General features: G+C 36.7%; 1 protein-coding gene across 3 annotated transcripts in view; it reads left to right on the top strand.

The window, feature by feature from the left end:
• UIMC1 (ubiquitin interaction motif containing 1) overlaps positions 1 to 24,709 on the top strand; it is a 118,037-nt gene that overhangs the window by 13,585 nt on the left and 79,743 nt on the right. For all 3 annotated transcript variants that reach the window (XM_049648620.1, XM_049648622.1, XM_049648621.1), the window contains exon 3: positions 23,171 to 23,255. In XM_049648620.1, coding sequence (XP_049504577.1) covers positions 23,171 to 23,255 — 85 coding nt within the window. The remainder of the gene's footprint in view (positions 1 to 23,170; positions 23,256 to 24,709) is intronic.

A 24,709-nucleotide genomic window follows, 5' to 3' on the forward strand; every position in this document is an offset into this window, starting at 1 on the left:
CATTAAACATGTAGATTGCTTTGGGTAGTAGAGACATTTTAACGATATTTGTTCTTCTAACTCATGAGCATGGAATGTCTTTCCATTTTTTGTGTTGTCTTTAATTTCTTTCATCAGTGTTTTATGTTTTTCAGAGTATAGCTCTTTCACCTCTTTGATTAAGTTTATTTCTAGATGTTTTATTGTTTTTGGTGCACTTGAGAATGAGTTGTTTTCTTAATTTCACTTTCTCCTGCTTCATTATTAGTGTATAGGAATGCAACAGATTTCTATACATTGATTTTGTATCTTGTGACTTTACTGAATTCATTTATCCATTCTAGTTGTTTTTTGATGGAGTCTTAAGTGTTTTCAATATGTAGTATTGTGTTTTCTGCAAATAGTGAAAATTTTAATTCTTCCTTACTGATTTAGGTACCTTTTATTTCTTTTTGTTCTCTGATTGCTGTGGCTAGCACTTTCAGTATTATGTTGAATAAAAGTTGTGAGAGTGGACATCTTTGTCTTGTTCCTGACTTTAGGGGAAAAGCTCTCAGTGTTTCCCCATTGAGAATAATGTTAGCTGTGGGATTTTCAGATAAGCCCTTTATTATGTTGAGATGTGTTCCCTCTAGACCTACTTTGTTGAGGGTTTTCATCATGAGTGGATGTTGTACTTCGTCAAATGCTTTTTCTGTATCTATAGAAATAATAATACGGTTTTTACATTTACATAAAATATAAAATCATACTTTAAAAAAATAATTCGGATGTCTGTATTCACTGCCTTAGAAGCCCTCTTGACTTAGTGTGACCCTCACCAGTTGCATCCCTTTCCACCCATCTAGAGGTAAGCACTGTATTTGTTTTACATTTCCATGATTTTCTGTACAGTTCTACCACATATATGTGTATTTCATTTTTTCACCCCCCATTTATGTGTATTTCAAAACAGTACATATATACTAAAAAGCAGTCTTAATGGTTACATGCTTTAACCAACATTTTTCAGTAATTATTTCTCCAAAAATTTGAAGTTTTACCTTAAAAAAATTTTGAGAGAGAGAGAGAGAGAGAGAGAGAGCGAGTGCATGTTGGGGAGGGGCGGAGAGAGACAGAGACACAGAATCCGAAGCAGGCTCCAGGCTCTGAGCTGTCAGCACAGAGCCCCTTGTGGGGCTTGAGCTAATGAACCATGAGATCATGCATGACCCAAGCTGAAGTTGGACGCTTAAGTGATGAGCCCCTGAGCCCCTGTAGTTTTACCTTTATTGTAAACTAAAATCTTGTCAATAAATAGGCTTGTTTATGGATTTTCTATTTTTTTCCATTAGTCCATTACAGACTTTTGAAATAGTTGTTGTGTTGATAATCTTGGGTTTTACAGGTAGGCACTTATACCTGCTAATAATGGATCATTTTCTCTTTTCCTTTCTAGTATTTATACCTTTTTTTGTTGTTTGTTTCGTTACATTGATTATAGCTTCTAGAATAATGTTGATTGATTTCAGTGATAGAGTACATCTTTGTCTTGAATTTAATTGTAGAAGTATTCAGATATTTTGTTTCATATTTCTATTTTTTATTACAGAAATATTAATTGCTTATTTAATATTAGTGTTTTTAGGAATGGGTATTTAATCAAATGCTTCATTTTTTAACAAGGTGATGGTATAGTTTTTCTCCTTTAATCAGTTTTATATAGTACATTAATATTATTTTCTAATTTTGGCACATCTTGCAATCTGGAGTAAATCTTACTTGGTCACTATATATTACGTTAACATAATACTGTATTTGCTTTCTTAATATGTTAGGATTTTTGCATCTGTATTCCTAGTGGCATTGGTTTTTGTATAATTGTCCTTTTTTTGTACCTTCTGAATTAGATTTTAGTATCAGGTTTAAGCTATCACACTTTTTCACCTTCTGTTGTCCTGCCACAGTTTATATAGTAAAGGAATCATCTTTTTTTTTTTAAAGTTTATTTTTAAGAGAGAGAGAATGTGAGGGTATGAGCAGGGGAGGGGCAGAGAGAGAGGGAGACAGATCTTTTACCTGTTTTTGAATTGGGTTGGTTGTTTTCTCACTGTTGAGTTTTGAAAGTTCTTTATATATTCTAGCTAAAAGTCCTTTATTAGGTACTTGCTTTTCAAATATTTTCTCTAAGTTCATGGCTTGTCTTTTCATTCTTATCAATATTTTGAATGCTAGAAGTTATTTTAATGACATGTTTGCCAATTTGTTTTTTTATGGATTGTGCTTTTGGTGGCATATCTAAGAAATTGCTTAACCCAATAAACTTCAAGCTGTATTACAAAGCTGTAATCATCAAGACAGTATGGTACTGGCACAAAAACAGACACATAGATCAATGGAACAGAATAGAGAACCCACAAATGTATGGCCAACTATCTTTGACAAAGCAGGAAAGAATATCTGATGGAATAAAGACAGTCCCTTCAGGAAATGGTGTTGGGAAAACTGGACAGCGACATGCAGAAGAATGAACCTAGACCACTTTCTTACATCATACATAAAAATAAACTCAAAATGGAGGAAAGACTGCAATGTAAGACAGGAAGCCATTGAAAAAATCCTAGAGTAGAAAACAGGTAACAACTTCTGTGACCTCAGCTGCAGCAACTTCTTACTTGATGGTCTCCAGAGGCAAGGGAAATGAAAAATGAACTATTGGGACCTTATCAAAATAAAGCTTCTGCACAGCAAAGGAAACAATCAAAACTAAAAAGCAAATGATGGTTGGGAGAAGATATTTGCCAATGACATATTAGATAAAGAGTTAGTATCCAAAATCTATAAAGAATTTATCAAGTGCAACACCCAAAAAACAAATAATCCAGTGAAGAAATGGGCAGAAGACATGAGTAGACACTTTTCCAAACAAGACATCCAGATGGCCACTGACACATGCAAAAATGCTTAACGTCACTCGACATCAGAGAAATACAAACCAAACCACAATGAGATACCACCTCACACCAGTAAGAATGGCTAACATTAACAACTCAGGCAACAACAGAAGTTGGCGAGGATGCAGAGAAAGTGGATCTCTTTTACACTGTTGGTGAGAATGCAAACTGGTGCAGCCACTCTGGAAGACAGTATGGAGGTTCCTCAAAAAGTTAAAAATAGAATTACCCTATGACCCAGCAATTGCACTGCTAGGTATTTATCCAAGGGATACAGGTATGTATGCTGTTTCGAAGGGACACATGCATCCCCATGTTTATAGCACCACTACCAACAATAGCCAAAGTATGGAAAGAGCCCAAATGTCCATCAATGGATGAATGGATAAAGAAGATGTGGTATATAGAGACAATGGAATATTACTTGGCAATTAAAAAGAATGAAATCTTGCCATTTGGAACTATGTGGATGGAACTAGAGAGTATTATGCTAAGCGAAATTAGAGAAAGACAAAAATCATATGATTTCGCTTATATGTGGAATTGAAGATACAAAACAGATGAACATAAGGGAAGAGAAACAAAAATAATATAAAAACAGGGAGGGGGACAAAACAGAAGAGACTCAAATATGGAGAACAAACAGGGTTACTGGAGGGGTTATGGGAAGGGGGATAGGCTAAATGGGTAAGGGACATTAAGGAATCTACTCTTGAAATCATTGTTGCACTATATGCTAACTAACTTGGATGTAAATTTAAAAAATTAAAAAAAAAAACTTACAGTGCCAAGGGGGGGGGGGAAATAAAAGAAATTGCTTAACCTAAGTTCACAAGGATTGTCTCTTGTGATTTATTTTAGAAATATTATGTTAGGTGCTACATTTAGATGTATGATCTATTTTGAGTTAATTTTTATATAGTGTAGTATAGCTCCATGTTCATTTTTTTGCACATCATACCCATTTTTTTTTTTTTTTTAACATTTATTCTTGAGAGCGAGAGAGACAGCATGAGTGGGGGAGGGACAGAGAGAGAGGGACACGCAGAATCAGTGGTAGGCTCCAGGCTCTGAGCTGTCGGCCCAGAGCCTGACACGGGGCTAAAACTCACGGACTGCGAGATGAGACCTGAGCCGAAGTCAGACGCTCAACTGACTGAGCCACCCAGGCACCCCAACATCATACCCAATTTTTTGAGCACTGTAGGTTGGAAAGGCTTTTCTTTCTTCACTGTACCATTGCACCTGTGTTAAAAATCAGTCATGGGGGCGCCTGGGTGGCTCAGTCGGTTAAGCGTCCGACTTCAGCTCAGGTCACGATCTCACGGTCCGTGAGTTCGAGCCCCGCGTCGGGCTCTGGGCTGATGGCTCAGAGCCTGGAGCATGCTTCCGATTCTGTGTCTCCCTCTCTCTCTGCCCCTCCCCCGTTCATGCTCTGTCTCTCTCTGTCTCAAAAATAAATAAACGTTAAAAAAAAAAATTAAAACAAAAAAATCAGTCATGTTTATTTATGTGAATTTAATTCTAGACTTTATTCCACTGATCTTTTTTGTCTGTCTTAACTCAGTTTATAATGCTGCTTTGATTATTATAGCATTTATTTATTTATTTATTTATTTATTTTAGAAAGCACACAAACAGGGGAGAGGGACAGAGGAGGAAAGAGAAAGAATCTTAAGCAGACTCCACACTCAACATGGAGCCTGATGTGGGGCTCGATCCCATGACCCTGGGATCATGAGCTGAGCCCATATCAAGAGTCAGATGCTCAGCCAAGTGACCCAGCCAGGTCCCCTCCCCCTTTTTAAGTTTGTTTGTTTTCTTTTGAGAGAGAGTATGAGTGGGGGAGGGGCAGAGGGGGAGAGAGAATCTTAAGCAGGCTCCATGCCCAGCACAGAGCCTGACATAGGGCTTCATCTCATGACTGTGAGATCATGACTTGAGCCCAAAGGTGAGACGTTTAACTGAGTGAGCTACCCGGTACCCCTGATTACTATAGGTTTTTGAAATAAAACAGTGTCAGTCTTCTTTGATCTTTGTTAGAGGTTTTTGGCTATTCTAGTTCCTTTGTATTTCTACATGAATTTTGAAATCAGTTTGCCAGTTCTACAGAAATTTTGTTAGTTATTTGATTGGAATGATGTTGAATTAATAGATCGATTTGAGGGAGAATTAATATCTTAATATGGAGACTTCTGGACAATGAGTAAGGTATATTTTTCTATTTCTTTAAGGTTGTCTCTAACATCTCATGGCAATATTTTGTAGTTTTCAGCATACAGATCTTTCACATCTTTTGTCAGATTTAACCCTAGGTATTTGATGTTTTTTGATGCTTTTGTAAATGGAATTCTTTTAACATTTCAGGTTTTTTTTTTTTTTTTTGGTAGAATATGCATAGAAATGATTTTTGTATTTTTTCTTGTATTTTGCAACCTTGGAAACTTATTCTAGTATATTTTTATAGATTCCATCAAATTTTCTACATGGCCATGTTTATTTATTAATAAAGACTGTTTTCCTTTTTTCTTTGCAATCTGGATTCCTTATATTTCTTTTTGTTGTTTTGATTTCCCAGACTGGAACCTCTTGTATAATGTTGAATAGAAAATGCCAAGAATAGACCTCTTGGTCTTGTTCTTGATCTTAGGAGGAATGCATGTAGTCTTCCATTATTATGATGTTAACTGTAGCTTTTCCATAGATACCTTTTATCGGGTTCTCGTTTTTTTTAAAAAAAAAGTTTATTTTTTTAGTAATCTCTGTATCCAATGTGGGGCTCAAACTCACAACCTTGAGATTAAGAGTCACATGTTCTTCCAACTGAGATGGTCACATGCCCCGAAGAAGTTCTCTTTTGTTTCTAGTTTACTAGTTGAGAGTTTTGATCAGGAATGAATATTAGATTTTGTGAAATGCTTTTTCTGTATGGATTGAGATGAATTTATAATAATCCTTTTTAAATTCGTTTTAATATTGTGAATCACATTGATCTTTGAATGTTAAAGAAATTCAGCATTCTTGGGACAAACTCCAATTGCTCATGATGTATTATCCTTTCATAATGTTGGATTTGATTTGATAAAATTTTAATTGGGATTTTTGCACCTCTGTTTATGAGGGTTATTAGTTTGTAGTTTTCTCGTAATATCTGTGTTTGGTTTTGATGTTGGGTGATTTGGGCTTTATTGAATGAGTTGGAAAATATATCATCTTCAGTTTTCTGGGATAGTTTCAGTAGAATTGGTATTATTTCTAACTTAAGTGTTTGATAGAATTTACCAGTAAAGTCATCGGGGCTTGAAGTTTTGTTTGTGGGAAGTATTTTAACTACAATTTTGATTTCATTATTACATATAAGGCTATTCAGGTTAAGTCTTTATTTTTTTAAGTTAACTCTTGTTTTTTTAATTTTATTTTTTATTTTTTTAAATTTACATCCAAATTGGTTAGTATATAGAGCAACAGTGATTTCAGGAGTAGATTCCTTAGTGCCCCTTACCCATTTAGCCCATCCCCCCTCCCACAACCCCTCCAGTAACCCTCAGTTTGTTCTCCATATTTATGAGTCTCTTCTGTTTTGTCCCCCTCCCTGTTTTTATATTATTTTTGTTTCCCTTCCCTTATGTTCATCTGTTTTGTCTCTTAAAGTCCTCATATGAGTGAAGTCATATGATTTTTGTCCTTCTCTAATTCCACTTAGCATAATACCCTCCAGTTCCATCCATGTAGTTGCAGATGGCAAGATTTCATTCTTTTTGATTACCGAGTAATACTCCATTGTATATACCACGTCTTCTTTATCCATTCATCCATTGATGGACATTTGGGGTCTTTCCATACTTTGGCTATTGTTGATAGTGCTGCTATAAACATGGGGGTGCATGTGTCCCTTCAAAACAGAACACCTGTATCCCTTGGATAAATGTCTAGTAGTGCAATTGCTGGGTCATAGGGTAGTTCTATTTTTGGTTTTTTGAGGAATCTCCATACCATTTTCCAGAGTGGCTGTACCAGCTTGCATTCCCATTAAGTCAACTCTTTCTTGAGTGAGCTTTGATTGTGTCTTTCAGGGAATTTGTCCATTCCCACTACATTGCTAATGTAAAGTTGTTTTTAATATTAACTTTACCCTTTTTAAAACCTGTAGATGTATAATGATAACAGCTCTCTGGTTTCTGATATAATTTCTTTAATCCTAATCAGTCCAGTTTTATTGCTTTCTGTTCATTGATTTTTCTGCATTGTTTGTCTGTTTTCTCTTTCATTGATTTTTAAAAAAAATTTTTTTTTTTTTTTACGTTTATTTATTTTTGAGACAGAGAGAGACAGAGCATGAACAGGGGAGGGGCAGAGAGAGAGGGAGACACAGAATCGGAAGCAGGCTCCAGGCTCCGAGCCATCAGCCCAGAGCCCGATGCGGGGCTCGAACTCACGGACCGCGAGATCGTGACCTGAGCTGAAGTCGGACGCTCAACCGACTGAGCCACCCAGGCGCCCTAGATTTCTTTTTTTTCTAATTTTTTTAAATGTTTGTTTATTGAGAGACAGAGAGACATAGCACGTGAGCAGGGGAGGGGTAGAGAGAGGGGGAGACACAGAATCTGAAGTAGGCTCCAGGCTTTGAGCTGTTAGCACAGAGCCCAACGCGGGGCTCGAACTCACGAACCATGAGATCATGTCCTGAGCTGAAGTCAGTTGCCTAACCAACTGAACCACCCAGGCGCCCCTCTTTCATTGATTTCTACTTTGGTATTTTTATTTTTTTGAAAAAAAATTTTTAAATGTTTATTTATTCTTGAGAGAGAGAAAAGGAGGGGCAGAGAGAAAGGGAGACACAGAATCTGAAGCAGGATCCAGGCTCTGAACTATCAGCATAGAGCCCGATGCAGGGCTGGTACCCATGAACTGTGAGATCATGACCTGAGCCAAAGTCAGATGCTTAACTGGCTGAGCTACCCAGGTAGCCCTGGTTTTTATTATTTCCTTTCTTCTGCTTACTTTAATTCCTTCTGTTTTGTTTTTTGTTTTTATTTTAGTGCACGAGTAGAGGAGAATAGCAGAGGGAGAGACAGAGAATCTTTTTTTTTTTTTTTAAGTTTATTATTTATAGTTTGAAAGAGAGAGTGAATGATCGGGGCTGAGGCAGAGAGGGAGGGAGGGAGAGAGCATTCCGAAGTGGGCTCCCCACTGTCAGCATGGAGATGGACTCAGGGCTTGAACTCATGAATTGTGAGATCATGAACTGAGTCAAAATCAGGAGTCAGATGCTTAACTGATGGAGCTACCCAGGCACTCTTAAAGAATCTTAAGCAGGCTCCATGCTCAGTGTGGAGTCCATTGTGGGGCTTAATCACCCACAACCCTGGGATCATAACCTGAGCTGAAATCAAGAGTTGGTTGCTCAATTGACTGAGCCACCCAGGTGCCCCTAATTTTATTTTCTTAATGTGGAAGGAAGTTAAGGTCATTGATTGGAGACATTTATTTCTTTTGAGAATGAGAGAGCAAGTGGGGGAGGGGGAGAGCAAGAGGGAGAGAGAGAATCTTAAGCATGCTCCATGCCCAGCACACCAGCACGGAGCCAGACATGGGGCTAGATCTCACTGGGGCTAGATCTTAGTCCTGAGATCATGAGTCTATGTTGAAATCAAGAGTCAGATGCTTAACTGACTGAGCCACCCTGATGTCCCGACATTTATTCTTTTTGATATTGGTGTTTAATGCTATAATTTCCCATTAAAGCATGCTGCAGATTCTTATATGTTGTGTTTTCATTTTTATTCAATTCAAAATACTTTATAATTTCCCTTTGTGTTTTTGTTGTTTTTTTTTTTTTTGTTTTTGTTTTAGATTTATGGGTTATTTAGAAGTGTGTTATTTTCTAAATACTTGGGAGTGTTTCTAGAGATTTTTTTGTTACTGATTTCTTTTTTTTTTAAGTTTTTATTTTGTTTTTTTATTTTGAGAGACACAGAGAACATGAGTGGGGGGAGGGGCAGAGAGAGAGGGAGAAAGAGAATCCCAAACAGGCTCCATGCCGTTAGCGTGGAGTCCCATGTGGGGTTCAGTCTCATGAACTGTGAGATCATGACCTGAGCTGAAATCAAGAGTTGGACACTTAACTGAGCCACCTAGGTGCCCCTTGTTACTGATTTCTAATTTAATTCCTTTGGCCGTATGTACTTTATATGAGTTGAATCTTTTACAAATTGATTGAACTTTGTTTTGTGGCCCAGAAAATCATTTATCTTGGTAAATATTTCATGTGTACTTGAGAAGAATGTGTTTTTTGTGTTTTTTTTTCCCTATAATTGTCAATATAATCAAGTTGGTTGATACTGTTGTCAAATCTATATCCTTATTTTCTGCAAATATTACAACTGTTTTGACAGAGATACTAAATAAAGGCTGTGTGTGTAATTGTGGATTTGTCTCTCTCTTCTCAGTATTGTCAGTTTTCGTTTCATATATTTTGAAGTTTTATTATTATGTATGTAAACTTAAGAATTTTATCTCTTCTTGATAATTGATCCCTTTATCATTATGAGATTATCTTTTTTATTGCTGGTGATATCCTTTGTTCTGACATCCACTTATTATGACATTTATATAGCTATCCAGTCTTCTCTTTTTTTTTATTGATAGGAAAATTCTTTAATCAAAACAAGCCTATATGTTAATATTTATGGCTTAATTAGAATAAATCTGTCCAAATTAAAATTGTATTAAGGACCAAATACAGAATGACTCGTTTGTGTTATGTAATAGAATTCCCTCAAAACAACGGGTCCTATTTCCTTTTTAAGATCTATGAAAAGCAAAACATCCAATTTTTGAAATAATTTAATTTTTCATCTACAGGTGAATATAATTAACCATGAGGTTAAAACATAATACATGTCACATGCGAATACTATTTTTTGGTGGAACTTACAAATCGTAGACCTAAAATTGTAACTATCTTGTCTTAATTTCCCCCCATTTACTTAGTTTTCAAACATGAGAAGTGTCTTTGAGCTATTGAAAATTACTCAATGAACTAATATTCAAAACAATATTTTTGATATGCTGTCCTTTAGCTATATACCCATAAATGTTGTATGTTAACATTGGGTTTAATATAGAGACTTTCAAAGTGCCAGTACTTTTTACTTTTTCTGCTGCTTTGAAGAAATGAATGTGTACATTCTTTGCAATCCTGTCATATAAATGATACAGAAATGAGAATAAAGTTTCCTTTTAATATAGCCATGTTTTCCAATAGTGAATTTTTTTCAAAAAAAATTTTTTTAGTTTTTTTAGTGTTTATTTATTTTTGAGAGACAAAGAGAGACAGAGCACGAAGACAAAGACGAGACAGAGCTCGGCTCAGAGCACAGGGGAGGGACAGAGAGAAGGGAGACACAGAATAGGAAGCTTGCTCCAGGCTCTGAGCTGTCAGCACAGAGCCCAATGCACAGGGCCCAAACCCATGAATTGTGAGATAATGACCTGAGCCGAAGTCGGACGCTCAACCAACTGAGCCACACAGGCGTCCCTCAATTTTTTAAAATGTTTTTATTTATTTTTGAGAGAGAGAGAGACAGACAGACAGAGTGTCATTGAGGGAGGGACAGAGAGAGAGGGAGACACAGAATCTGAAGCAGGCTCCAGGCTCTGAGCTGTCAGCACAGAGCCTGATGTGGGGCTTGAACCTGCTAACTGCGAGATCATGACCTTTGCCAAAGACCAAAAGCTTAACCGACTGAGCCACTCAGGTGACCTTCAAATAGGTTACTTTTTTAATGCGGTATTTACTTAAATTTAGTATGTAAGTATCAGAGATTGATTTTTTTCTCCCTAAATAAGAAAATACAACTTCTATGACTTCCTTAATGAGTTTGACTTAAAAAGAAAACTTAGGAAGTTGAGATATTACTTAAAAACAAACTTGTCTTGTTTTGTTTTAAATTTTATCTACTAGTGCTTATTAGGGATATTAGATGGTTCATTTCAAGAGTGTTAATAACCCTAAACCAGACTTATTCCTGTATATAATCCATTTTGTTTTGTCCAGGACAGTCCTGTGATTTTACTGAATTCCCAGGCACAAAACTAAATTGTCTTCAAGTTTTGTACTTTGTACAATTGTCACTTCAACTTTAGTTAAGTATCTGGTTCTGTTACAGAAAGGCATAAAGATATTGTTACAAAGAAGCAAAATAATACAACACCATGTAGACTGGGAGATTAAAATGGACTTTTGATAAAAGGAAAGAATCCGTACTTAGGTGGATGTAGCATTTATTTTTAACTTTATTTATTTTGAGAGCAAGCGAACAGGGGAGAGGCAGAGAGTGGGAGAGAGAGAATCCCAAGCAGGCTCCACACTATCAGCATGGAGCCAGACGTGGGGCTTGAACTCACGAACTGTGTGATCATGACTTGAGCCGAAATCAGAGTTGGATGCTTAATCGACTGAGCCACTCAGGCGCCCCCTAGATGTAACATATTTTATCTATCATAAATTTCTTTGCCTTTTACAAAACTCATGAGTGAAAGGACAGTCTGTAAATCCAAGATTTTAAAAAACTGCACAAAACCCACGATATTTAGGGAAAAGGTTTATACAAAGTTTTTCAAGTGGAAGTTTTTTCTGTCAATTACGCAATAACATATACACTAATTGAATATATGTCACAACCATAATTCTAAATTTATCATTTTCTAAATGGAATTTCCTCATATTTGCTGTAGGATAAGATTTTACTATTACACAAGTACAGTGAACAATAATGTTTAGTTACTTTTAAGCAAAGTAAAGCAGTTTTCTTTCCCAAAGTGAGTTTTAAACATCAAAACATAGGCCTACAAAATTTTAAAACTTTTCAGCAGTCTCAGTATTTCAAATGAAAACCATTATAAACTTCTCAAGTGATCTTTATGTTATAAATCTGTCAACCTAGTTACCTAGTGTAGAATTCTTCAGAGATTTTTCTGTGTCTTTGCTGGATGGCTTTTTGTTAGTGTCGGCCTCATGTTTGTGTTTGCTTTCTTTGTTGTTACATTCATTATGTTGTGGCCATTAAGCTTGCTTTTGACTTGTCTTCCATGCTGTTTTTCCCCATCCTATTATTTTAAATCTATTTGAATCTTTACATGTAAAGTACATTTCTTATAGTTAGCATGTATAGTTGAGTCTTGCTTTATTATCCAATCTGACCATCACTGCTTTTAATTTTGTTGTGTAGACCATTCACATTTTATGTGATTATTGGTAAGGTTAGATTTGGATCTATCATCTTGCTGTTTGTTTTCAGTTTTTTCCATCTGTTCTTTGTGTCCTTTTTTGACTTTCTGGGTTTTCTTCTGTGTTAATCAAGTCTTTTTTATGATCTCATCTTCCTTTTTTGACTTACTGGTTATAACTCTTATTATTTTAATGGTTTATTTAGAGATTTTAGTATGTCTATTTTTTGCCTATCATAATGTAACCTCATGATGTTATACCACCTCATCCTCATGTATAACATAAGCATTTTATGATAGTTTACTTTTATTACTTTGCCCTGAACTTTATGTTATTGTTGTCATGTGTTTTTCTTGTACATATATTATAAGCCCCATAGTACATTGTTATTATTTTGCTTAAACAATCAGTTTTTGAAGCTAAGGAGAAACAATCATATATTTATCAGTGGTTTCCATTTTTGGTGCTCTTCAGTCCTTTGTATAACTTTATATCTGGTGTCATGGTATCATGGTTTTCAGTGTGATTGGGCTGCCATAGCAAAATATTATAGATTAAGTGGTTTAAAGAACATAAATTTATTTCCTCACAGTTTTGGAGACTGGAAGTCTAAAATCAAGGTGCCAACAGGGTCATTGTCTGGTGAGGACCCTCTCCTTGTGTTGTAGATGGCTACCTTTTCACTGTGTACTTATATGGCTTTTCCTCCCTGATGCACTGGTTGAAAGAGAGTAAGTTCTCTGGTGACTCATTCTATAAGATACTGTCTAAATATCAATACGTTGGGGATTAGGACTTCATTGTATGAATTTTGGATGGGTGTAGGGGGAGATGTGATGACACAGTCTAGTCCATTGCAGTGTTCCTGCTGCCTCTAGGACTTTACTATTTCTTGTGAGTAGGTCAGATGGCTGAAGTTACTGCTTCTCTTTGTACTTTCTCAAGTACTGGCTGTTTCTTCTTTGTTTCACGACAGTACTACTGACCTGGAGGTGGGGTAAGTACCCTCTTACTTGTTTCCAGACTTACTAGAAAAACCTAGTTTGAAACACAAACCATTGTGGTAGGCCTGCTACCCCACCCCTGAAGTAGTCATCTTCTATCCTCCGGGTCACCTGCCCCTCACCAACCATCCCACTTCATGACCATTCATTGACAATTTTAACAGCTACTTATTAGACTGAATCATATGAAGTTGCAGTTTTTGTAGGTTCAACCTAAGGTATGATCTGTCCAGTATGCTGGCCTCTCAGTTCCCTGTCCTTTTGGCCATCAACTCCCATGGATCATACCATCTCAGCCTTTCTCAAGTGGGGTTCAGAGAGAGAAGTAAGCCTAATGCCCAAGACATCCACTGTATGTAATGAATTAACCTCTGTCTTTTGCATCTAGAATGGTTTCGGTTATGTACCATCCTTGGGAGAAATAAGGAAACAGCCAGTTCATTTTCTGTGTTCTCTGGTTCCTCAACCCTGGTTGAACCTGTCAGTAATAATTGTGGCACTTCCAAGATCTTGTTTTCAGATCTCCCATTCTTTGGTGATCACCACCACCTATCTTTTCCAACTCACTCCCTCTAATACCCTAACTGCAATAATCCTTCAGCCACACTAGGATGTCTAATTCCAGACTATCACTTTTTCATTGTCCATTACCCTGTCATGTCCTCACTTCTCACTAATTTAGATTTAATTGTTATCATATTAACAATTCCCTTGAATATTCTCTCAACTCACTTCTAATTTCTGTTGTACTCCCTGGCAAAACCCAATTTTGGTTAAATCCAACCCTCCGTCTATTTATTTGTGTCCCTACGTAAGCAGGAAAACAATGCTGACTGGGTTCACATTATATTTAAGACCATAGACCTCAAGTGGCCCCTCAGTACTGCCTAGCAATCCACATGTTTCCACAGTCTGTTTATTCCTCTACTGTCCCAGAAACTCTGTTGCTTCTCCTCTGCTGTCCTCAAACCTCCAATATCTATCCTGACTCGACTGTCACCATTCTTCTTTGTTTTGATACAACAACTTTGTCTCACAAATATGATTCACACATTATATAATTCACTAACTTAAAGTGTAATCCAGTGGTTTTTAATATATTCATAGTTGTGCAGCTATAACCACTATCAATTTTGTAGCATTTTCAGTAACTGAAAAAGAAACCTGTTCCCATTAGCAGTCACTCTCCATTTCCCTGTCAACATCCAGCCTTAGGCAACCACTCATCTACTTCTGTCTCTATGGGTTTGCCCATTCTGGGCATGCCATATAAATGGAATCATACCATATTTGGTCTTTTGTGACTGGCTTCTGTCACTTAACATATGTTTTAAAGTTCATCCATGTCATAGCATGTGTCAGTACTTCATTCCCTTTTTTTTTTTTTAATAGCAGCTACACCATTTTATACTTATATCAACAATATACTAGGATTCTAATTTCTCCACATCCTTGGCAACACTTGTTATTTTCTGTGTTTTTTTAAAAAATAATTATTATAAGGATGCCTGGCTGGTTCAGTTGGAAAAGTTGTGCAACTCTTGATCTCGGGGCTGTGAGTTCAAGCCCCATGTTGTGTGTAGAGATTACTTAAAAATAAAATCTTTACGGGAAATTATTATAACCACTTTACTGAGTGTATAGTGGTTATCACATTGTGGTTTTGATTTGCATTTTCCTAATGTCTAATGATCTAGATCATCTTTTTATATGCTTCTTGGCCATATCTAAGAAATATCTAAGTTCTTTGCCCATTTATTAGTTGCAAGTGTTTGTTGTTGAATGGTGTTAATTTTTATATTGTGCCTATTAAATCCTTATATATGTGATTTGCAGATATTTTCTTCCATTCTCTGAGTTGTCTTTTTCACTTTGTTGATGGTGTTCTTTGATGCAGAAAAGCTGTAAATTTTGATGAAGTCTGGTTTATTTCTTTTGCTTTGTTGTTTGTACTTTTGATGTTATAACTAAAATTTTTTTGGCAAATAGAGTCATGATAGTCTTAAATGTTTATAGTTTTTGCTCTTTGATTCATTTTGAGCTAATTTTTGTATATGGTACGAGGTAGACATATGTGTATGTGTGCATGCATGTCTTGTGTAGTTTAAAATACATATAAAATTTACCATTTTAACCATTTTAGGTGTACAGTTCAGTGGCATTAAATATATTCACATTGTTGGTTAGTTGTAGGAGTTTTTATATACTGTGGATATTAACTCCTTTTCAGATACATGGTTTGTAAATATTTTCTCAGACTCTGCAGGTTGCTTTTTTACTCTGTTAATAGTACCTTGATGCCCAGTAGTTTTTAAGTTTTGCTATAATTAAGTTGGTTTGTTTTTTCTTTTGTTGCTTGTGCTTTTGGTGTCATATCCAGGTTATCATTACCAAATCAAGTGTTATGAAGCTCTCCCCACTATTCTTCTAAGAGTTTTAATATTGTAGCTTTTACATTTAGGTCTTTTATCCACTTTGTGTTAGCTTTTGTATATGATGTGAGATAGGGATCCAGCTTTGAATATGTAGATTGCTTTGGGTACTATTGACATTTTAACAGTATTTGTTCTTCCAATCCATGAACATGGAATGTTTTTCCATTTTTTGTGAGTCTTCTGCAATTCCTTTCATAAGCTTTCTGTAGTTTTCACTGTATAGATTTTTCACCTCTTTGGTTAAATTTATTCCTATGTATTTTATGATTTTTGGTGCAATGGTAAATGGCATTGATTCCTTTATTTCTCTTTCTGCTGCTTCATTATTGGTGTATGGAAATGCAACTGATTTCTGTACACTGATTTTATGACTTGCAGCTGAATTCAAAATAACACCAGCATTCTTTACAGAGCTAGAACAAACAATTCTAAAATTTGTATGGAATCAGAAAAGACCCTGAGTAGCCAAAATAATATTGAAAAAGAAAACTAAAGCTGGAGGCATCACAGTCCTGAACTTAAAGCTGTATTATAAAGCTATAAACATCAAGACAGTATGGTACTGGCACAAAAACAGATATATAGATCAATGGAACAGAATAGAGAACCCGGAAATGGACCACAAACATATGACCAACTAATCTTTGACAAAGCAGGAAAGAATATCCAATGGAAAAAAGTCTCTTCAGCAAAAGGTGTTAGGAAAACTGGACAGCAACACGTAGAAGAATGAACCTGGACCACTTTCTTACACCATATACAAAAATAAACTCAAAATGGATGAAAGATCTAAACGTAAGACAGGAAGCCATCAAAACCCTTGAGGAGAAAGCAGGCAAAAACTTCTTTGACTTCGGCTGCAGTAACTTCTTACTCAGCACATCTCTGGAGGCAATGGAAACAAAAGAAAAAATGAACTACTGGGACCTCATCAAAATAAAAAGCTTCTGCACAGCGGAGGAAACAGTCAGCAAAACTAAAAGGCAGCCAACCAAATGGGAGAAGGTACTTGTGAATGACTTATCTGATAAAGGGTTAGTATCTAAAATCTATAAAGAACTTCTCAAACACAATGCCCAAAAAACAAATAATCCAGCAAAGAAATGGGCAAAAGACATGAATAGACACTTTCCCGAAGAAGACATCCAGATGGCTAACAGACATGTGAAAAAATGCTCAACATCACTCATCATCAGGGAAATACAAATCAAAACCGCAATGAGATACCACCTCACACCAATCAGAATGGCTAACATTAACAACTCAGGCAACAACAGATGTTGGCAGGGATGCGGAGAAAAAGGATCTCTTTTACGCTGTTGGTGAGAGTGCAAACTGGTGCAGCCACTCTGAAAAACAGTATGGAGGTTCCTCAAAAAGTTAAAAATAGAAATACCCTATGTACTACTAAATCGTAGTAGTAATTGTAATTGTAGATAAATTGTACTACTAGGTATTTATCTAGAGGGCACAGGAGTGCTGTTTCGTAGGGGCACATGCACCCCAATGTTTATAGCAGCACTGTCTGCAATAGCTAAAGTGTAGAAAGTGCCCAAATGTCTATCGACAGATGAATGGATAAAGAAGATGTGACATATGTATATATAATGGAATATTACTTGGCGATCAAAAAGAATGAAATCTTGCCATTTGCAGCAATATGAACTAGAGTGTATTATGCTAAGCAAAAGAAGTCAGAGAAAGATAAATATATGATTTCACTCACATGTGGAATTTAAGAAACAAAACAGATGAACATAGGTTAAGGGAAGCAAAAATAAGATAAAAACAGGAGACAAACCATAAGAGACTCTTAAATACGGAGAACAAACTGAGGTTGTTGGCAGGGTGTTGGGTGAGGGGATGGGCTAAATGGGTGATAGGCATTAAGGAGGGCACTTGTTGGGATGAGCACTGGGTGTTATATGTAAGTGATGAATCACTAAATTCTATTCCTGAAACCATTATTACACTATGTTAACTAACTTGGGTTTAAAAAAAAAAAAAAGCAGGTAATCACACACACACACTCACCGAAAGAAAGAAAAAAGAAGATAGGGGTCCAGCTTTCTTCATTTGCATATGGGTATCCAGTTTTCCTAACACCATATGTTGGTGTTTTAACTTTTAACCTATGTTTTTATATTTTGATTGCGTTTCTGTTTTTTTTTAAGCTTTATTTATTTATTTTTGAGAGAGAGAGAGAGGGAGAGAATCCTTCACACAGGGTTCAATCTCACCAACCCTGAGATCATGACCTGAGCCACAATCAAGAGTTGGATGCTTAACCAACTGAGTCACCCGTGTCCTTTGATTGGGTTTCTTGTACAGCACAGTTTCGTCTTTGTATTTTTATATAAACTGACATTGTTTTTAAAAGTGTTGTTTTAGAACCATTAATATTTAATAAAGTTATTGAGGTACTTTAAAATTTACCATCTTTCGGGGCACCTGGGTGGCTCAGTTGGATGAGCGTCCGACTTCGGCTCAGGTCATGATCTTGCGGTCTGTGAGTTCGAGCCCCGCGTCGGGCTCTGTGCTGACAGCTCAGAGCCTGGTGCCTGCTTCGGATTCTGTGTCTCCCTCTCTCTCTGCCCCTCCCCCACTCATGCTCTGTCTGTCAAAAATAAACATTAAAAAATTTTTAAAAAATTTACTATCTTTCAGATTTTTTTGCATTGATTTTGAGTTTTCTCCCCATCCTTCTTTAATTTTTGCATATGTAGAATGTTTGCCCTGTTGGACACATAAAATCTGCAGAGAAAGGTATACTTAAATCACATTGCTCTCTATCCTGTACTTACCTATTCCATATCCCTTTCCCTGTTGATAATCAGTTTTATTACTTGTTAATTCTTGTTGATGTTGCTTTAAAGAAAATTAAGCCCACACATGTTTTCTTAATATTAGTTTTTTATATGTGAAATGTAGTATACATATTTGCATTTTGATTTTTTCTCTGAACAATATATCCTGCAGGTTATTTTTTTCATTCTTTTACTTTCTTACATTTCTTTAATGAGCATCTTTAAATTATACTTGAATCTGTTTACCTTTGGAGACGCAGTAATTCAGTTTTCTTTTTTTGAGATGGTTTTGTCTGTCTTCAGTTTCTTTCCTGAGTTTTACCAACTTTGATTTCATTTGGTTTTTATTTTTGTCTGGTTACGGTTTGTGTTTTTAGATTCTGATTCTGTTTTTCTTTTTTTTCCTTTTCTTTTTTCTTTTCTTTTCTTTCTTGATACAGAGCACAAGCAGGGGAGAGGGGTAGAGGGAGAAGAGAATCTTAAGCAGGCTCCATGCTTAGTGCAGAGCCTAATGCAGGGCTTGATGCCATGACTATGAAATCATGACCTGAGCCAAAATCAAGAGTTGGATGCTTAACTATGCCACCCAGGTGCCCCAGATTCTGTTTTTCTTAATTTCTGGATGCTTCTTTGTAATCTATTGGAACATTGTATTTTCTTTTCTATGGTGGTGTTTAGTAGGGGGGATAATAATGTTCATAAGCTGAAATAGGTTTTTTTGCATTTTCTTTTTGGTTTACATTTGCTTAGTTTGGAATTTCTTTTTTTACTTCTGTCATTTACTGGGCAGATGTCCTACTTTAAAAGTTCCCCTTTGGGGCGCCTGGGTGGCGCAGTCGGTTAAGCGTCCGACTTCAGCCAGGTCACGATCTCGCGGTCTGTGAGTTCGAGCCCCGCATCAGGCTCTGGACTGATGGCTTGGAGCCTGGAGCCTGTTTCAGATTCTGTATCTCCCTCTCTCTCTGCCCCTCCCCCGTTCATGCTCTGTCTGTCTCTCTCTGTCCCAAAAATAAATAAAAAACGTTGAAAAAAAATTTTTTTAAAAGTTCCCCTTTGTATCTTTAGTGAAGTGTAATTTCTTTTATGGAATATACTGTTGATATTAGTGAATTGTTAGGGTGGGGAAGATAGATTGACATGTCCTTTTTTTTTCCTTTTTTCTTCAGGAGTCTTCCTTTTTGTTTCTCCTTCCTTTGTTTTCTTTCTATGACTCAGAGGGCAGCAGTTCTTCCTGGTTTATCTCCCTCCCTTCCAGTAACACTGCATCCCTGTGGTTGCCACTTTTGGTTCTTCTCACCTTTAAGCACTTTATTGTAGCTAATTATGTGAAGTACCATATCTTGGACCTTTGCTTAGTGTTTGGCCTTAGTGTTAGACTGTCTAATCAGGGTAATGTTTTCTGTGCTTTAAGTTCTTCTTTTTCATGGAGTCTCTTAAGTGTCTCCTTCCTCTATTTTGTGCACCCACAGGGTTGCAGCAGCAATGGATGTTCTGTTGGAATTTATTTTTATTTATTGCTTGCTGCTTATATGATGTTTGTGGTTTGTTCTGTCTCATAATAATGCTGAAGACACTGGTCATAGTTGGCGTTTTTTCTTGCCTTTGTGGTCTTGTGGTTTTTCTGGAGGATTTGTGGAGAAATTCAGATTTAGATGATTTCCATTGTTTTAAAATTTTTTCATTTTCAGCCATTCTGGATCACTTTATTATAGTTCTGTCTTTGTATGTAATCTTGAATTGCGTTTTATTAGATTACCTTATATTCTCTATATCTATTTTATATTCTTTGCTGTTTTGGCTCTTTGTTTTGGCATATTTTTTGGCATTTAGGAAAGTTTTTTTTGTTTGTTTTAGACATTAAGTGTCTTTAAATTTTTTTTTCTTCAAGTTTATTCATTCATTTTTAGAGAGAAAGAGAGAGAGCACAAGCAGGGGAGAGGCAGAGAGAGAATCCCAAGCAGACTCCACGTTGCCAGCACTGAGCCTGATGCAAGACTCATTCTTCCGAACCGTGAAATCATAACCTGAGCTGAAATGCAGAATCGAATGCTCAACTGACTGAGCCACCTAGATGCCCTTTTCTTCTTTTTTTTCTTAAATGTTTATTTATTTATTTTGAGAGAGAGAGAATGTGTGCATGTGCGCATGTAAGCAGGGAAGGGGCAGAGAGAGAGAATCCCAAGCAGGCTCCACTTTGTCAGCACAGGGCCTGTCATGGGGCTCAGTCTCTTGACCTGTGAGATCATGACCTGAACCAAGTCAGAAGCTTAACTGACTAAGCCACTCAGGCACCTCTGAATTTATAAAAAAAAATTTTGGGGGGCTCGTGCTCACCCAATGCGGGGTTTGTACTCACCTGAAGCAGGACTTGAGCGCACCCGAAATGGGCTTGAGCTCACCTGAATTCAGCAGGGCTCAAGCTTACGTGATGTGGGACTCAAATTCATGAACCGTGAGATCATGATCTGAGCCGACGTCAGAAGCTTAATGACTGAGCCACCCAGGTGCCCAAGATGCTCTGATTATCTTACTTCACCATCAGTTGTGGGTACAAAACCAAACTTAGTATGTGAAGGATCATATTTCTGACTAAAACTAGAATGAAAGTTTTGCCCTTTGTCTCCTCACAATCACTTTATTTTACTGCTACCGCGGCATTCAGAAAGATTTGGGGTTTTTTGATGACAGAAGTCAGTGAAGCTTGTTTTTAAATCTAATTAAGATTAAAAATAATTAGTCAATAAGATTATTGATTGTATGGGAGATGCTCAGTTGGTTGAGTGTCTGACTCTTGATTTTGGCTCAGGTCATGATCCCAGGGTTGTGGGATCGAGCCCTGTGTCAGGCTCTGTGCTGAGCGTGGAGTCTGCTTAAGATTCTGTCTCCCTCTGCCCCTTTCCCCCCTCCCGCATTCATGTTCTCTCTCTCTTTCTAATAAAAAAGAATAATATATTTTGAACATAATGTGAGCTTTATTTCTTTCATTTAATCATATTAAAGTATAATTAAAACAGGCTTGATTAAAACTTAAAGTGATAATGTTATTAAATTAATGTTTGCATTTTCTCACATATTTATAATATTTTGGATTTTACTGAATAAATTTAACATACCGCATATAACATGGTCCTTCTGCAAATGGAAATCCACTCATCATGTGCTTGGATATTTTGGCAGTGTCAGATTGCTGTAAGTTTCTAAGTGCATGTTCTCATTTTCTATGCTTATTTTGTTAGAGCAATAACAAGGAGTGTGCTCATCTGTAGATCATGTTTTCAGTAGCATTGATTCAGGTTTTACAGTGACAGAATATTCTACTCTCAACATTATTGTGCACACATCTTTGTGCTTATGTGTGAGTGTATCTGTAGTATAAATTGCTAGAAGTATATTGGTGGACAAAGAGTTTGTACATTTATGATTTCAGAGGTTATTGCCAATTTACCTTCTAACCATATTCCACCCATCTTATCCCATCTAGCATAAGAGTACCTGTTTCCCCACATAAAGTGATTTATAACACATTTTCTTTTACTATTAATATAGGTTTAAAAAAGTATGTAATTATTTTGATTTAGATGTTCAAAGTGAGGTCGAGCATCTTTTCATATACTTACGAGCCCCTTGTGTATTTTTCCTTATGAGATATATTATGTGTTTTGCTAAAGGCAGAGGTTATTTTTTATTTATTTTTTATCTTTAAATTTACATCCAAGTTAGTTAGCATATAGTACAACAGTGATTTCAGGAGTAGATTCCTTAATGCTCCTTACTCACTTAGCCTATCCCCCCTCCCAAAACCCCTCCAGCAACCCTCTGTTTGTTCCCTATGTTTAAAAGTAAGGGAGGAGGGGCTCCTGGGTGGCTCAGTTGGTTAGGAGTCCGACTTCAGCTCAGGTCATGATCTCAGTTTGTGGGTTCAAGTTCTGCGTCGGGCTCTGTGCTGACAGCTCAGAGCCTGATGCGGGCCTCGAACTCATGGACCGTGAGATCGTGACCTGAGCTGAAGTCGGATGCTTAACCGACTGAGCCACCCAGGCGCCCCACAAAAAAAATTTTTAAAAAAGTAAGGGAGGAGGTTAAATATTGGTCTTTTTATTGATTGTAAGAGCTCTTTATATATAAAGAAAATTAGTACTTTTCTTAATAATTATGTAACATAGTTTTCCCCAGCTCTATTGCTTTTTTTTTTTTTTTTTTTTAGTTTATCTGTGTATTTTGAGAGACAGAGTGTGTGAGTAGACGGGAGGGTCAGAGAGAGGAGGAGAGAGAAAGAGAATCCTAAGCAAGCTTTGCACTGCCAGCCTGGAGCCTGACTTGGGGCTCGAAGCCACAAACTGAAATTATGACATGAGTTCAAACCAAGAGTTTTACTTAACCAACTGAGCCACCCAGGTGCCCTGCTCTGTTGGTTTTTAGGTACTAATTTAAAATAAATGAGTACACACTGACTTTAATCATACTCATTTTTAAATCTGAATCAAACTTTCCCTGTACTTTAGTGCATGTTTAATGGTGTTATGCAGATATTTACATGAGTGTCCATTTGACACATGATAGTGTCAATATATTATGTCTTTCAGTTTTTATGATTTTTGTTTCAGATTTACATGTTTTCTTTTTTGTACCATAAGGGATCTATTTCTGATGTTTTCTGTGAACATTTACAATAGCCACTGATTCTGCAGAGGTTCATTGGCCTCTATTAGTTGTAGAAGATGTGGAAAGAGTACTATTTGTAATCGTAGCCATTCTGATGATATTTCTTATTTTGCAACAGGAACCAAAGGAAGAGAATGGATTGCAGAAAATGAAGACAAAACAGTCAAATAGAACAAAGTGTTTGGCTAAAAGAAAAATTGCACGTATGTTTTCATTTTTGTGTTGAGAATACTTTGAAAATTGCAGCATAGAATTGATACTAGTTTCTTCATTAGGAAGAGGTTTGTCAGATTAAGGATGTATGTGCCTATTTATTCTGGATTCTTTTGAAATTTTTAGGATTCACTGTTACCTATAGCTTACACAGTTGACTTATGCGTAGAGGGTTCAAATTAAAAATGTGAACTTCAGAGTTAGGCATACTTGGATTTGAATCCTTGTTTCAGCCCTTAGTATATAGTCTTTAGGCAGATTAGTACTTTCAGACTACCTCTGTTTTCTTTCTTTCTTTTTTTTTTCTAGCTGTTTTTTCTTACCAATAAAATACAGATATAACAGTGGCTCAAATAATGGTACCTATTATAATGGTACTATTTTTATCATGTTAAACAAAATTCAACCAAGTAAATTTGAAGATCTGATTGGCTTATTAAATGATTCATGAATCAGGCAACATTCCATCTGGCAAGTAGAGGGATGCTCTGAGGAGCTGTTTGAAATGGAAGCTTTTTATAGGAAGGAGGGTGGGGCAAGAAAATTAATAGCAAAAAAAAAAAAAAAAAGGATTGTTTCAGGCAAGATCACTTTCTCTTACTGGGAAGGACAGGGGTCTTATTAGGTAGATTATGTCATTTTCCTTTGGGGGATGGAGAGAGTTTATGTGATAGATTATCTCATTGGTACTTAATCAGAATATTCCTGATTTACAGGTTAAGACTTACATTAATGGGGGAAGTTGAAACTACAGTTAGATTAGATATTAAGCCCCAGTTTGGTGACTTGGCCTGGCACAAGTGATGGCATTTTGGGCCCGTGGGCTTTCCTGTTAACATTCATTAAAATTGTAAGGGAGAAATTCTTCTGTGTCTTCTCTACTCTTAACACTTCACTGTGGTCATCACACGTGTTGGGGGTTTTCCCCCACACCAAACAATTCTCTAGTTCTCAGTCAGACCCTGTCTGGTATCCCAGTTTAACCAATTCTGACACTGCCTGCCTGGAGATAGTGTCAGATCCCACAGGTCTGCCTTCACTTTTGATGGCAACTGCAAGTCCATGTCGTTACCTGTGCATATGCCTGACTGGCTATAAAGTGGTTCATTTGACCCCCTCCTCGGGTTTGATTAATTTGCTAGAATGGCTCACAGTACTCAGCGAAACTGTTTACCTACCAGATGACTGGTTTATTATAAGGGATGTAGTGCAGGAACAGGTAGATGGCAGAGGTGTATAGGGCAAGATATGAGGGAAGGGCTGCAGAGCTTGCACGTCCTTTCCAGTTATGTCACCTTTCCAGTATCTTCACTAACCTAGAAGCTCTCCAGACCCTGTAGTTTACAGATTTTTATGGAAACTTCATTATGCAGGCATGAGTGATTAAATAATTGGCCTTTGCTGATTGGTTCAGCCTCCAGCCAGCCCCTCTCCCTTCCCTCAA

Source organism: Panthera uncia (assembly GCF_023721935.1).
Source record: "Panthera uncia isolate 11264 chromosome A1 unlocalized genomic scaffold, Puncia_PCG_1.0 HiC_scaffold_17, whole genome shotgun sequence".
NCBI classification, from domain to species: Eukaryota; Metazoa; Chordata; class Mammalia; order Carnivora; family Felidae; genus Panthera; species Panthera uncia.